The sequence below is a fragment of the Nicrophorus vespilloides genome, unplaced genomic scaffold (assembly GCF_001412225.1).
Source record: "Nicrophorus vespilloides isolate i.1.1-1 unplaced genomic scaffold, Nicve_v1.0, whole genome shotgun sequence".
In the NCBI taxonomy this organism is placed as follows: Eukaryota; Metazoa; Arthropoda; class Insecta; order Coleoptera; family Silphidae; genus Nicrophorus; species Nicrophorus vespilloides.
In genome coordinates, this window is record NW_017099976.1 from 165,342 (window position 1) to 182,127 (window position 16,786).

Here is a 16,786-nt window from a genome sequence, read left to right on the forward strand (position 1 = left end):
CCGTAAATCACGCTCTATCTCTTTTGAGAAAACTGATGAATTTATATCTTTTTGACACTTGGTCTCGGATTATTACCGCGACGCATAAGTTATGGTCATCCACTGTTCGTCTCTTCTCTTCACGGCTACACTTTATACTCGTTTTGTTCAATTGCTGATGGATCTTTAACACTTCCTTCAATGTTTCACATCTTAAGTTTAATTTGTATTTTCCATTGTTACATAATCCATTTCATTATTCTTATATAGAAACTAACCATTCACCAGGAAATAAATCAATGTTATTGTTCAGTATAATTTTCTAATATAATTAACATTTTTTACAAATTATAGTGACTTAGATAGGAAATTTTTAAATAATATTTTACTGAAACTGTAAAAATAATTTGGTAGCATTTTTCATTTTATTCAGGCCAACAATTTGCTCTTTCATGGATTATTTAGAACACATATGAAACACTAAAAAATACTTTTATACTTTAACTTAGTGGTTCAAAGATATTAAATTATTTGATAAAGTAATAATATACATTTTTTTTTGTATAATTTCCGTCAGAAATAATTTTTGAACAAAAGATATTTCATGTCATGTTAAAATGTCGAAGTTTTGGATCTATTTAATTTAGATCATGTTGAAAACCTTTGTTTCGGTAGTGAAAGTCAATAATATATATTTCTATATATATACAGAGTGACAGTCTCAATACCATAAGTACATACAATTTCGTTTCCGTATTCGTTCATTCTCATTTTTGCTTGTCAATTAGTTTTATAAATAATCATTTCCTTTTACAATTTGATTTATTTTGCTTGTAATGTACAATCTTGATTTGTTGTTCAAGGATCTTTGCGTTATTAACAAAGTATAAATAAAAGCTTATAAACAAAGACAAACAAAAACAGATTTTGGCAATATTTGTAAGTTTATCACAAGATGTATGTTGTGAAGTGAAAAAAATCGTGACCACAATAGAAAGATTTTTATCAAAAAGCACGTCTTTATTTTGTAGCCTGAAGACTTCATGAAATGTACATCAATTTATTAGAAAAATCATCATAAATTTATTCTCAGTAATATTGATTCATTCGTACCTGTTTTGTAAATACGAAATTATTCCTATTAATTATTTGTAACGTAGAATTATCAGTATGATATCAATTTTAATCTCTTATATATATTGATGTTTCGTGCTTTATCTCCACACATTTGGCAAATATTAAATCCATTTTTTAATAGTACATTTCCTTTCCGGAGTCACGTACACAGCAATAACTCTCATAGTACGGGTAATCGTATCCGCACTGTTTAAAACCGGACTAATAGAGGACTTAAAAAAATAAACTTTTCATAAAGATATTTGATTGTATAAAGATCATTCAGTTAATATCTATGACAATTATGACTTGACTTATTTGTGTGAATTTGTTATTGTTAATATCTATAATTGTTTACTCAATTCTAATACCAAAACACAATATTTATTTTAAAAATATTACTTATAACATTAATTTTTTAAATCTTGATAATTTATCTTTTGATTAGTCTTTAAATTTGCATAAACATCAAATAATTTGTAAAATAACAAAGTATAATTAAACACACATTTGGCAAATATGAAATACCTTTTTTTAATGATATATTTCCTTTCCGGAGTTACGTATACAGCAATAATTCGCATAAGACGGGTAATCGTATCAGCACTCTTTAAAACCGGACTAATCGAGGAAATTTAAAAACAATAAAAAAAATAAACTTTTCATAAAGAGACTTGATTGTATAAAGATCATTCAGTTAATATCTATGTCATTTATGACTTGACTTATTTGTGTGAATTTGTTATTGTTAATATTTATAATTGTTTACTCAATTCTAATACCAAAACACAATATTTATTTCAAACATATTATAACATTAATTTGTTAAATCTTGACAATTTATCTTTTGTTTAGTCTTTAAATTTGCATAAACATCAAATAATTTCTAAAATAACAAAGTACAATTAAACAGGAAGTCTTTAATCTTAATAACCTAACCTTATATTCTTTTGCCAAATCTTAATATTTTGGATACGCAGTTTTTGCATATTTACATACGCGATAAGTGCTGCTGCGTATTTAGTACACTTGTTGAAATTTTCGATAAGAAATTGTTTATTTATGTAATGTATTTATAAAAGTCAACGTTCACTTTGCAAATCAAAAAGAAATCAAATCGCAAATTTCTATATTATGAAAAGACACTTAAATTGATGGCTAATCTTTATTTTCAATGAAACTAGAAGTTTTAATTTATAAAGAATATAAACATACGCATAATCAGTTCATTTTTTAAGTTATTGAGTTTTAATTATGTATATAATTACATAATATAAATTTCCTAAACGTAAGATTGAAACACAATCTTAGTATTATTTAACTCACTGGTAAATCAATGATAAAATACTCTGCGTTTTGTACAATATATAATTAATATATTAATAATTTTTTTCACATAATTATAATGTTATGATAAATTTATTATAATGTAAATATATGAATGTTAAATTGTATTTGATGGATTACCTTTAAATAAATAATTTACTAAAAACTTGTTGCAAATCAGGTAAAAGCAGTATTAAATATTGATTGTTTCATAAATATTAATTGATTACGGTGCATCAGTATGGTGGAATCATAAGTACCAAACACTTCATTCGATTATACATTTTTTTACTGTTGAATTATTCAACACGTTGAACACGAGTGTGTGGAGAGAAGGCTATATATTGCGTAACTTTTTTTTTTTCAAATTTTATAATATACCAAATGAGTTACGAATTACTTATTTTTAGATTTAATTGAATGCGATTTATACAGGTTGCAAATGGTAAATGGCACCGAAACCCCACCGAATTGCTAATAGGTAATTTGTGAATGTAATTGGAAAACTTTTAATCACGTTAAAATGAAATGTAATTTATGGAAACCAGTTTGGCCAGTAATCGGCACGCTCCACGCCTCACGTAATCCAATCATTCATAATTCAGTCGAAGCATTCATCAGATGCAGACTTAAAAAAGTGACATTATTAAGTTTATGAATCAGTGGTAATTTGGGACAAGGATAGGGTGCAGACGAATTAATATCTCTTTGGATAATTTCATAAAATATTTGTTGAAAGTTTACAGCATAATTCAGTAGACGTTATGCAAGAAATGATCTTGCCCAAGAAGTTCGCTAATCTGAATTTAATGCGCAAAGAGCAATTAAGAGAACTAATGGAAAGTTTGTGGAAACTCACGTTTGTGCTGAGTTGAGACGATAGAGTTTGGTTCTTCTCCTGTGCGTCCATCAGCTCTCTCTTCAACTTCCTGATTTCGTGCGCCTGCTTTTCCTCTGCTGATGAGTATAAGCTTGATGCTGTTGACACTAAACTGATGGAGGAGCCGTGCACTGGAATAATGCAAACAATGAGTTTCTTGCTGATCATGAACTGAACATTTGCTTACCATCGTCGTTCTTGGGGATGCTGTGCCTTGCATTAGAGTGTGTAGGGGATAGTGGAAAGGTGCGAGCCGATCCTGGAGCTGGGCTGGTGGGCTGAGACCAAGGATTGTAGGCTCCTATCGGCAGGCAATAGTACGGTTCTGTTTCCGGTTCCGCGTTCCTGTGCAACATTGAAGGGTACAGTTTTTCCGATTTGGTAGACCTGCAAACATCATCCCTAATAAGAACAGTCGGGCCGGGAGGAAACGCAAAAGTCGAGGACAAACTAAAAGTAAATATGTCAAATATTCAAAATACATCGAAAGCGGACGATCACACTGTGTGTAGGTTGTGAGTAGAAGCTTTGTGAAGATAGAAAATTTGGAGGAAAAAACAACACAAAGTAAAAACAGAAAATATTGTTTTCGTGTGATAATGAAAATAAAAAAAGCAGATGCGAAATGTTTCAAATTTCGCGTTGTTGATTTTTTTTTTTGGGTTCGTTTAGTTCCAAGTACCTTGGGAATGTCCGTTCTCTTAGATAGCTAACATAGGACGAACAAAGAGAAAACAGATTAAAGGAGTTTTCAATAGAAACTGTATGGAAGAGGTTCGGATCTTTGCAATTACCTGATGCTGTTGCTTCTGCTCAGCCGTGAAGGGGAATCCCGGAGAAGACGGGCGTGCGTTAAGCTTCCTCTGTGTCCTGGAAGACTTGTTAAGCTTTCCATGCTGTCCGTTTCCGAAAGCCTCGGAGCAACCGAATAAGTATTACTATAATAACAAAATAAAATAATTGAATAAGTTTACATGTTATAAAATTAATTATATGCTTGTACATTTATTAATATCAACTATTTAATTGATCTTAGTTTTCATTTGGATTTCATTTAAATTAAAAAGATAAAATAATTAAAAACAAAATCTGCATGATTTCTGCATATTTTGTTTTAAATGCCATAAAAATATATACGGTTAGAGCAATAAACTTAACGACAAGAAATAATGAGAGTTAACGATTGTTCAATATTATTATCAATGATAATTAAACACTATTAATATTCGAAAAAAATAAATAAATTAAATAAAAATCCTCGTATTTACATTTATGCTTTACTGAAGTAAGAAAATTAATTTAATTAATGGATTTTCAACTATATAAGTAGTACACATCAAAGGATAATTATTTTAAGAAATAATTTCAAGGACATATTGTGTGTTACACTTATATTTATAAATATTCATGAACATAAATATACATTAATGGTATAGTACTTATCATGAATTTTCCACATTAAGAAAACCTTTTTTTCATAGTTTCAAATCCAAATTTGTATACACATTATTGACTTTAAATTAATGCAAACATTTGATTATAGTACATTATTATGTAGTTTGTACATTTTTATAAATGTTAAAAAAAATCTTGTTTAAATAGTTTGAGAAATTATTTTTTTTTACAAATTAATTATATTGGTGTAGTATGCATAAAATACCCAAGACACATTCTTTTGAAATGTTTTCTGAATTAATGAAAAGGAACAGGACTCATTACTCGATGCAATTTATAACATTTGCAAAGTACTGATGTTATAAAGGAACTCTTTGAATGCTGCAATGAAAAATCGATTTCCCTTTAATGAATTACATGTATTTTGGTACGGGATAAAGAGAACTCATTAATCATTTCATTGTGTAGACGCCACGGAAAAAAGGGAAGATTTTCATTTCTTCTCATAACAAATGGGTTCTTATCCAAAGAAAAAAATGTCATTAATGATAAGAACATTTTCAGATAATTATGAAATATTACTTTGTGTCAATTGATTGATCTTATTAAATATAAACGGCTTTTTATATTATTTAATAATTGATATATAACAATAATAAATTAGTAATATTGTTATGAAATAAATAAAATCTAAACGTTCCTAATGTTATCAATTGAAAAATATTGCAAATAAATAATTAAGTGATGAAAATCAGAATAAATGAATTAACTAGTCGGTGTATAAATTGGGTATTTTATATACTCATTTAGATAGTAATATGTGGCATTATCGATGATATGTATAATAAAAAGTTATTTGTAAGTATGTTTACTGCGAACGAGTTGTGAAAATAAGTATGTTATCCAAGGCTACATTTGAATAAGTGTTATGGTCAAACTGTATATATCTGATCGAGTTACCTGTGTCTGAGCCAAGGTGCGTATGGGCTGGAGGCGTCGATGGCTTGGGTGTCGGATAAGGAACCATCGCTGGCTTTGGGTCTACCTTGTCGCAGGATATGACTGTACTCTTGGGCCGCACCTTTGGGCAAACTTTGCGAACCCATCAGCCGCTCCCGAACTGACTGGCTCAGTTGGTTGGCCGCATTTCCGGTCAAAGAGTAACTCTTAAACTGCGGTGTCTCTGCGCGAAGACAAACGAAGAAATGATTAGTTTACGAGGTGTATATAGATTTAGGGTTGAGGGGTGACTCACTGTGTGGTTGCAGGTCGCTCGAACAGGTCTGGGTACCACCGGAAACCTTTACTTTGGTGCGCGGCACCGCCGACACCTGGGCGGTTTTTCCGGATTGGGAGTTCGGTAAAGCTGAAAGAAGAGATGAAAAATGAGTATGCAATTTATTGGGAAGTTGTATTTTTTGATTTTACGGGTGGAGGGTGAACTGCTGCCATTCGTGTGCGTTCCATTCGTGCCGTTTGTGCTGTTGCCCCTCTTCACGTAGCCAAAACTCTGCGGGACGCCGCGCACCTTCGAGGATTTGTCCTTTCCGTGAGGGCTGCTGCGGCGCTCCCGCCTCGAGCTGGTGGGACTCGACGGTGCCGGAGGCGGCGGTGGTGGAGGGCTTCCAACGCCCGGCGAATCCGTGTACCTCTTCCATTGCTGACCGCTGTTGCCGTGCTGCTTGGGATCAGGGAATTGGGCGGACCCGTTCCTCGTTGTCCGTCCTCGGGGGCCAGTCGGGGGCGGCGGCGGATCTTCCACGCGCCCCCGCCTTCCGCTCTGTTCCGTCAACACCGTGAGGCTTGGCGAGATCCGTGGCGCTCTGCAACAACACAACACATTTTACTCTATTTATAATCCCTTTCCTTCTGCGAAAGTCTTTGAGAAGCAACCATCTACTTAATTTAATGATCGAGTCTCTCCATTTGCCGGCTTTTAATGCTAAAATCTTGTAATTGACATACTCTAATGGATAATAGCAGTTTTAATATCATCTATATCGATTTCTAAATCTCTTCACTTTAACTCAATGTTGCGAACTTTCGACTGAATTCTTGACATCCATAGAAACTTTAGGAAATCTATCATAAATCTATACTTAACTATGTCAAAAATGAAAATACCGAATACAGAGAATTTCCGCTTCATCCATTAACTCTTATCCGCAATGTGATACAAATTTAAAACATTTCTTTAAACATTCTGCACTATATATTCTTAAACCATATTAAACTACACACCAGAAATATTTTACTATATCAATAATGACTTTCTTCTAAGAAAGTCAAGAAATATTCATCCACTTATTTTAATGACTTACTCTACGTAATTGCATTAACCTAATCACCAGTTAATGCTAATTTCTATCATGCTAAACTGAATATATCCCATCTATAACAATTTTTACGTATTTACGATTTCTTTAGACGTTTAATGTATATCATACACATGTTGCGTTTTCTTGATGAAAAGAGCAAATAATTACAAATGTATCTCAAAATCAAATAGAAATATAAATTTAAATGAATATATATGTAAACTATAATTGTTAAAAATAATAAATTATGTTATTGCATTATATTATAATTCTATAATTTCTTTAACAAGTATGTCCAATATTATGCGAAAACATTTTTGATTCAACTGAAATATAAAGAGAATATTATAGAAAAAGGTCAACATTTTTATATAATATTCTCAAATAATAATAATATATGTATAATTCACAAATATTATTTAATTATAGAGATGAAACAAACTTTTTTTTTACTTTCGAAATGTTTCAAAGTAATTGTATTCAATTATATTTGATATACTTGATTATAGCCACAAAAGCCCAAATTAGTATTACAGAAAAACGCGAAATTACTCTTTGACATTTTTAGTTCAATTTAATTCTGCAAGCAATTTACTCAATCCAATCTAAATATACCTTATATAAGTATATAATACAAGATGTATTTGGCTCGAATTCGCATGCTTTTAATCTCGAATGGCTTTTAGAGAAACTCACGAAAGGTTCAGGAATTTAATTAAATTTCGTAATCGATTTTACACAATGTAACTCAAATGTTAGCAAGTTATTTTCGAACCGAAAGCTAAATTTGTAAATAATCTCAATAGAAATTATAAAAGAAAAACATCTACAATATAAATAAATTATAGTAATTGTAAGATTAAAATTGAATAAAGTGATTATTGAATTAAAATCTATTAGTAATAATATTAACAATATCTATTGGATTGATTTGAATAAAAAAAGATTAACATAAAACATCAACCATGACGAATAATGAATATTGAAAAATAAATTATAAATTTAAGACAAAGAAATTGGATAATTTGTATGATAATATAAAATGATAAAGAAACACACCCGACAATTTTGAGATAACAAAAAAATTAATCAAATGGTAGAAAATTTGCGTTTTATAATCCGGAAAAATTTAAGATAAATATTTTGTAAATACAAAAGATCTGAATTTTTAAGTTCAAAGACTTTATATATATACTTTATATTTTAAACAGTTAAGATGAGAAGATTTACTAAACTAATAAGTCTTAATACAATCTTACAAAATCTTAATAAAGCTATCAAAAAGTAAATATAGTTGAACTGTATTTTTGACCAATATATTCATTAATATTTTATACATTTAGTGGTATTGGATTCTAAATGTATTAAAAGGTTTCCATCTAAATTGGAGTATCCACATTGTATTCCTTCAGATTCATGAATATGTAAACATTTGTTACTTTAGCAAATCGTTCCATTCTTAGTCATAATATGGGTACTATTTGTCCCAGCTACGCTTCACGTTGCTTAACTTTTGTAAGATAAGAAGCATCAAGTATCCAACACTAACCGGCGTTTTTCTATTATATAAAATTTCGAATGACATAATCAAATAATTAATAAATACATCTGTGTAGTGTATCTAGAATACGGACATTTGTGACAGGTGTCGTAACGTTTATTAAACTTCCTTAAACGCGATAGAAAACACACAATGTGCGTCACGGATGATGTCGTTCAAGTTAAATGGACAATTTAAACTGGTCGACCGTTGGGTATTTAAAACCGGAGCAGAGTATAATTCCACAAAATGATTTTCTTACATAAGATGGGTTACGCCCAGAAGCACTTTACGACGAGTAATTAACCAAGGAAGAGATGTTTCCTTTGTTGATCCAGGGGGGTTAAACAGCGAAATGCCCGGAGCGATCGATCAGCCGCCAAAAAGAAAGAGCAAACCGTCGTTAATCAGCGCGATTGGACTTGGTCATGGAGCGTCGTCTCCTTACAATACAAACACATGGTTGGAAAAGTTCATTACCGACGCGTAACGAGTTTTAAATGTCACATTTAAAAAAAAAAGTAGCTCAAACGAAAAGGAGCTTTAGAACGTCTACGCAAATGATCACGAGATAATGGCATATTTTGTTACTATGTATATACATCATGGGTTAATTAGCATTGGTAGGTCAATTAGCTGAGCAGGAAGTGAGCCCTGTGGCATTACCAAAGTGTCTGGGCGTTGCGCCCTTCGCGACGGCGGTGACGGTGCGTTCGAAGGTCCTTGAAGCTACTACTACCATCACCGACGGTGGTATGGGTCTGGTTCTTCGAAATGGAACTAACACTGCGCGGTTGTTACTCGACGGACACGCTTTTGTTTTGGTTTCGATGTTGAAATGGCCGGCGGCTGGAGGAGGCGGCGTCGCGGCGCGTTCTTAGCACCACTGACCATGTCTGTCTGCCGTCTGCACAACCTCTGACTACAACAGGCAACGGCAAAATCGATGAGGGGGCGCATGTACACCAAGTGCGCACATACATACACACACACGCACGCACGAATAAGGTCGGATGCATACGTAGATGTGTGCATGTACGCACACAGTCATCCCCGATTATTTACACCACGGTCACTACAAAACGTGTATCACCCTCGAGGGCCGCCATCCGCGTATACAAAAACATAAAATGGAATAAAGGCGAATTCAACCTTAGACCTTTCGGATCGGCCCCCTACGGCTAATTCACACCCCCCATACGCACCAAAAGTCATTGATCCAATAGCAAACAAATAAACTGAAACCTTTTGTTGCACAACACCAACAACAACAATCCAACATTTTCCATGGTATTTCATAGAATTTTCAATGAACAAGTAGAAACATTTAAGTATTCACACCAGAAATCCCAAATACCATAAATCTAACAAATTAGAAAGTCGTACAAATACTTAGAGACAAAGACAATTTAGAAATGATCCCCATTTCATTTAATGTTTAGAGAACAGTTTATTATATTAATGAAAAATTACCAAATTTTCAAACTATGAAAACCATAAAAAATCTAAATTATTCAAATATTATTAATACAATAGCTCTTTGCAGCAGTTTAATTTTATTATTGTTATTGTATTATTGTACTGAGTTAATATTTTGATAATTTATTGTTGAAATAAATATTATTATTATCAATAAAATGTGAATATATTAAAATAAATTGGTAAATTAGATATTTCAATACAAAAATCTTATAATCGTATATTAAATTGTGTAAAATGTGATAATTAAGTGGACTAAGTAATGTTAGTTTTTTTTTTAACCTAAATTGATCTAATAAGCTTTTACTTAATTGAAAAAATGAAATGGTGTTGGTACTAAAAGCTTTCATTTAAATGTATTGCCTAGCGACAGAAATGCTAATGAATTAGATGCATCTAATTATCAAGATAATTAGACAATATAAAATTTAACCATTAATTAAGTAACATAAATTTATTGGCAGCACGAGCATGTGTTAATAATCATTAATGAATAGGGGAGAACATTTTAATAACCTTAAAAGAAAGGGGACACAGTTATATAAATTCGTTGATATTTCATAAACTATGTCATCTAATTTTAATATACAAAGTTAAATTTTATATCTACTGTGCATTTGTATTAAAAATTATTTGAAAGCGTCATGTCTACAACAAATTTATAAGTAATTAAAGGATTAATGTTTAATTTTGTTTTATATTGTATACATCTTCAACAGACATATTACAAGATGTATAGAAATCAGTCAAGATATAAATTACTTAAGGTTATTTAGAAACGCAGTTTGTAAGTAATAAAAAAATAAACAAACATTTCCAATTCTCTAGTTTTAACAAAAGTTAAAGCAGCGTTTCAGAATATTTTTTGCCGCACGACCTAACATATTTGTTTGTATTCCATCAGTTCCTCGCTTTGACACAAGGTGACAGCTGTCATTTCGCGACCCATTTAAAATTTAACGCAACTCATAGATGGAGAAACACTAAGTTAAACAATCTCTATTACGATTTTTACAAGTTTCATAATCATATTACAATGGAATAAAAGTCTTAACCTTTAACTACTCGCGACATGAAATTTGTATGTACTACTCGCGCGGTGTATTTTATACACCACATGTATTACTGTCAGACGGAGTGCATACATTATTGTCTTACGACAAGAAAAAAACTTTTTCATGTTAATTAATGCTTTTTTATTAGGTTCATAACTATTTGTAGTACATTAATATAATAATTTCTGAATAATTATCGTCATTGCCCTCTGTGTAATCAACAGTAGTGGTATCAGAATTGTTTTCTATTACACCAAAACTGCAGATCAAGAACGAACCTACACAAAAACTGTTTTCTGTGCAGCAATCAACACAATATTGCACCAGCGTTTAGTAAGTAATTTGGGGATAAGTTACGTTAAGTGTCATAGATGGGGGAAAGAGAATATAGATGTGATATAATTTCTTAGAATATTGGTATACGTTTTACACCGGCACGAGTAGTTAAAGGTTAAGAAACATAACAGTTTTCTGCAGTTTTCGATAAACTTGCTATAGAAAAGATATATCGTATAATAATAGAGTTTCAATAGTAAAAATAAACAAGAAAGAATACGTTTCTTTATATAAAAATAACATCTGTCATGTTATGATATAATTGGTAATTACAGTAATCCACCAAACATAAAAAAGCAAGCTTGATTTTCTCCTTTAAGATTATTGAAACATATTGGTGTACAGTATTATTTCAGTAAAATGGTAAAATATTTAATACATTAATATTAATAGTCAAGCTTTCATTACTAAGATATTTGCGTTTATACATAAATTTTGAGTCTCCAATTAGAAACAACTATTTAATTTTTAATTGAAACTAGATTTCTTTCACACATATTCCTTCAATAAGAAAAAAAAACATAAAGGCGAATTCAACCTTAGACCTTTCAGATCGGCCGATAATATAAATACAAAATTAAATTTTCAAATAAAAAATGTGCTCTGCTAATTATAAACAGTTAACAAATCTCAATAAAAAACACTCAATTATATTATTGTATGGCATTTACAAACTATATAAATATTCAATTGCTATTATTAATATAATAAATATACAATTAGTATCAGACTTATCCATTTATTATAATGAAAGCCAGTAACTGTAAAGTGATTTCTCTATGTTATTTCCGGATTTCGAGTGCTGTGTGTATTTGTATGTACGAGTTTGAGTAAATAATAATAATAAAAAAAGAGAAGAAACGTCGAATCATGTAGCAATCATGTGCGTACGAAGATTGCCTATTAAAGTCGGAAATAGTTATTAGCGTAATTTAATTGGAGATGAATTGAATCAGCCGCCGCCGCCAGTCGTCGTTCCAGTATAGAATAGGTTTGGGTAATTGGTGTTCGGATTATAAACTCGTTGATACAAGTTATATAAATCGTTTCAATTAATTCACATAACAATAAACAATGTAATAATATTGAAATATACATTATACAAATAGTTCTCACTTTATGAAACAGTTATAGCAATACATTAATTCTTATATAAGTAGATGCACATTGAAGTATGAAATGATGATATCATTTGAGCATAAGCATATACAGAGTATGAGTACTCACTTTACGAATTTTCATTTTACGAATAAATGATAGTATTGAGTTAATTCTTTAATAAGTTTATGTTCATTGAAGTATAATAGAATTGAATTAATTGAAGTATTAGGTAAAATATGGTAAAATAGAAATATATACAGGAAGTTCTCCTTTTACGAATTCTACGTCCACCATAATGTATTTCTTTCAATGAAAATTATATTGCTTGTACTGCAACAAATTATTAACACTAATTGTAATATATAAACTATAGTACAGTAGAACCTGTTTTTGTGCGGTCCTTTTTTATGCTGTTTTTTTTATGCGTTGCCACCATTGTAATGTTTTCTATCAGTGTGCATATGCTCAAACGATTCTAGGTAGTCGATTTTGAACCAATTTATCACAAGAAGATGCACGTTTTGGATTAGCACGAGTAGCAATGAATTATATATGTGCATTTGGAAATTTCTCCATATGTACAATGAAAAATTAAATGTTTTTAAAATGTTTCCATCTGTAATTTAATTATTTATTTTATTTGGATGCACTTTCTCATGTATTTCGTTTTTTTTAGTGCGATTTTTTTATGCGGTCCCTATCTGTATTTGTTTACTGTATTTAAATTTAATAATTATAAATGTAATTTTCTAAATAATTACAAAATGTTTGCAATTATTTGCTAGACATGTATGAATCAAGTGTGTTTAGAAAGACGATGAAGCAAAATTGAAGGGTATTGTGTAAACCATTTAGGGTAGCTTTTATTACACCTAAGAGTACCGTTAAAGTGTTAATAAAGAGTGATGCTCACATAAGAGTTTACTTTCTTCATCAGCAAATGCTGCACACACAGCACTTTAGATCTACAAACTTCAAGAGAGTTACCATGGTGATATGGGTAGATTAAAAAAAAGAGACCTTTTTTTATTATTCATACTCGAACGTTTTATATTTCAATGCGTTGTGTTGATGTAATATTTGATTGGGAAATGCGATGAAATCAAAACTAAATCAATAGGGGATGTTATTAGTTTGCACAGCTTTCGTTTTATAATATCGTGTTACAACGCATTCGATTAAAAAAAATATCATTTTTCATTTTCATTAATAGTCTAATACTTGTTTTTATTAGAAGGTTTCTCTTGTAATTGGCTATGAATCACTAGATTGTATTGATTGTTTGAATGCATGTATTTTTATTGTTTCTTAGTTAATCATGTTTGTTAGTACTGAAGAGTAAAGGTAAGCAATCACCCATTCATGCTTAACTTTAACAAACTTTTGAAAATATTTTTTGTAATAAAACACTTATGTTAGCTTAACTGTGTCATTTGGATACATAGATGACGAGAAGGAGGCTTTACTTCCAATGTCTTGACACGTGTCATAGGTACGCCATTACTGTAATCTTTTAAAGACAAATTTTTAGTTTTTGAATACGAATAATAAGAGAAATATAATAAATATGAATTAAATGCAACAAACATATTTCTAAAAATTATTATTAATTTCACTTGCTTTCCAATAATAACATACACACAACATTATTACAGCATACTTGATTCTTTAGAAATTTAATTATCTAATGTTTGCAAACTTTTTTTCTCATAATATTAGAAAATACTTTTAAAATACCAAAGAAAGTTTTTGCTATAAACTCGGATGCGAAGAATCAAGGGTTTTAGGAATTTAATTAAATGAATTTTGCAGGTTTCAAAGTTAAGAAATTCTTTTAAAAGCTAACATAGTTTCAACTAAATCTAAAATAAATATAATTCAATTACTTTTTTAAATTGAATCTTCTAATACAATATTTAATTCTATATAAATAAATAAAAAAACTGTTAGACAAATTATTGTAGAAATGAAATATGGAAAAATAAAAATTAGAAAAAATTGGATTTAGTAAACGAATCATTGAAATATGAATGTCTAGCTTAGTTAACGGAAGTAAAGTATTGATTTAATTTGACTATCTAACATATTAATTATATACATTTCCTCGTTCATTAAATATGAGTAAACTAGTAAGTAAAGCCAACATTAATATCAAACTAATGATTTAATGTATGCTATATAATGTATACTCAACATATGCAAAAACACAGGATGTTAACTGTGAATGATGAACTTTTTACGACGGGTCGCGGAAAATTATGTAGCACCGTCGAAATAAACAGTGGTTTATCTACGAGTTTAAGTGCACTGCACGTTGTAAATTTATACGATCATTTGTTTAGAACCTAGCAACAAAATGGAGAGAGAAAAAAACTGTGTGCATAGGCTATGAATAGCGATGCTCTTGACACCCCGTCTTCATTCTACTACCTACTTGAAAAGGAAATTATGTGGCGTTCGTTTGCATCATTAAAAAAACATTAGCGCACGTACCTCGCATTGCATTTAGTGAGTCATAATTATGATATGAAAGGGAAAAAAGAGACAGAAATGCAATGGTTGGAAGAGTTGAAAAAGAAAAATAGTAGAAGAAACGTGCTTTTTATGCGCTTTCATATGGACATGAATCCTTTCAATTTTTAATCAGCAACTCGCTGTCTGCTACTTGTCTCTTAGTGAGTTTCGTTTATAGTCACGGTGTTATATAAAGGAACGAATGTAATGATTTGTGGTGTAGAAAAAACCTGTCTGCAGTGATAGATGAATAAGTAAAACTAATTAAATTATGCGGAAATCAATCTTGTGGTTAAAGCTGGTTACTTAGGAAAGGATTTGTTTAGGATGTAAAAGAGGGCGACGAGATTTGTTGGTTTACGTTGCTTGGATTAGAGTAACTGCTGGAGGATTCAACATGATACAAAATCCAATATACAAATCCAATAAGACCGAAACGGAATAAGTTATTTGCAAAAAAAAATCGTTGATAAAAATAATCTTAAACAAATAAGCCGAACATTTGTTAATACTTAAGTAATCTGCTTAAGTAATTAAGTAACTTAAATGAATATTTCATGTACACGACAAGTAAATTACTGTATGAATTCGGATAAGTATTGTTATGCAAAACATAATTCATTCAATGCAAATTAACTCTATTTACACAGTTATATACTCCAATAGATACAGTGCAGTTATACCTCGAATAGTACGGATAATCGGTTTCGCCAATATCCTGGACTGTTTAAAACCGGACAAATCAAGGACTTAAAAAATATGTTTATTTTGCTGAATTAAAATTGAGGTTGCTTTTAATAATTGTAGTCACACTATATTACAATACTTGTAATGTGCAGCAGACTGTAGTTAGTAACAATAAAAAAAATAGGAAGCATACTGAAACTGTAATACTTCGGATACAGGATGCGATTGATGGAACGACATGCTCTGTGTTCATCCTGCATAAAATACATCCTGATCATGTGACGCGTAGCGTGATGTTTTTGTGCGTTCGTTGGCCGTAATTTGTGTACGTGACAATAAAACTGAAAGAGGAAAAAGAAACAAAAATGCATTGAAAACGGTATTCCGCATTCGCGGAAAAACCAATTAGCGACCTTTTGTTTACGCGTCCGGATTAGATTACGGTTTATCGATCTGCGAATGCAGGATTCCATACTGAGAATCAATTAGGGGCGGGTCGGATCAAGTGGAGGAGAAAAAAAAATTAAAATTAAAGTGGAAGGAAGAGGCTCTCCGTTGTTTGGTTTTTCTCGTTTTTCAGCCACCCTCTACTCCTCTTTTTATTTATTTTTGCAAAGGGGGCGGCAGAACGAGGGTAGACGGGGCTGTTGCTCATTCTTGAGAGCGAGACCGAAACCTCCCTCACTCTTAAAATCTGAGGGGGGTTGTTGGGCGCGACACGTGACCCGACGCTGAGTCATCATCATCCTGCTGGACCTGCAGGATGGAGGATGTTTTATAGCGGGGTGAACATCCGGCGCGCGCCATTTGGACGGCTGCACGTCCCGATGTTACACAATTCAAGTGGGATTCGAAGTGGACGAGGCAATATTTACACGAAAATCAATCGGTGATTAATTCATTGCTCAAACAATTCGTGGTAGTCGGGTTTGGTTCAAGAAATACTCGGATGGTAGGACAAAGCCATGATCAACACATGCAGATCAAAACTTTCGAAACTGCATTAAGTTATTTACGTTTGTGAAACTGGTCTGCATGTTGATAACCCTTTTCTGGAAAT

At 31.3% G+C, this 16,786-nt stretch overlaps 1 protein-coding gene across 1 annotated transcript in view; it reads right to left on the reverse strand.

Moving 5' to 3' along the window:
* Nucleotides 1-16,786, reverse strand: part of LOC108566461 (protein sickie-like) — a 59,323-nt gene that overhangs the window by 27,448 nt on the left and 15,089 nt on the right. Inside the window, exons 3-8 of the mRNA XM_017926349.1 lie at nt 6,125-6,519; nt 5,952-6,062; nt 5,657-5,879; nt 4,096-4,239; nt 3,489-3,688; nt 3,281-3,432 (exon numbers count right to left, since the gene is read on the reverse strand). Coding sequence (XP_017781838.1) covers nt 3,281-3,432; nt 3,489-3,688; nt 4,096-4,239; nt 5,657-5,879; nt 5,952-6,062; nt 6,125-6,519 — 1,225 coding nt within the window. The remainder of the gene's footprint in view (nt 1-3,280; nt 3,433-3,488; nt 3,689-4,095; nt 4,240-5,656; nt 5,880-5,951; nt 6,063-6,124; nt 6,520-16,786) is intronic.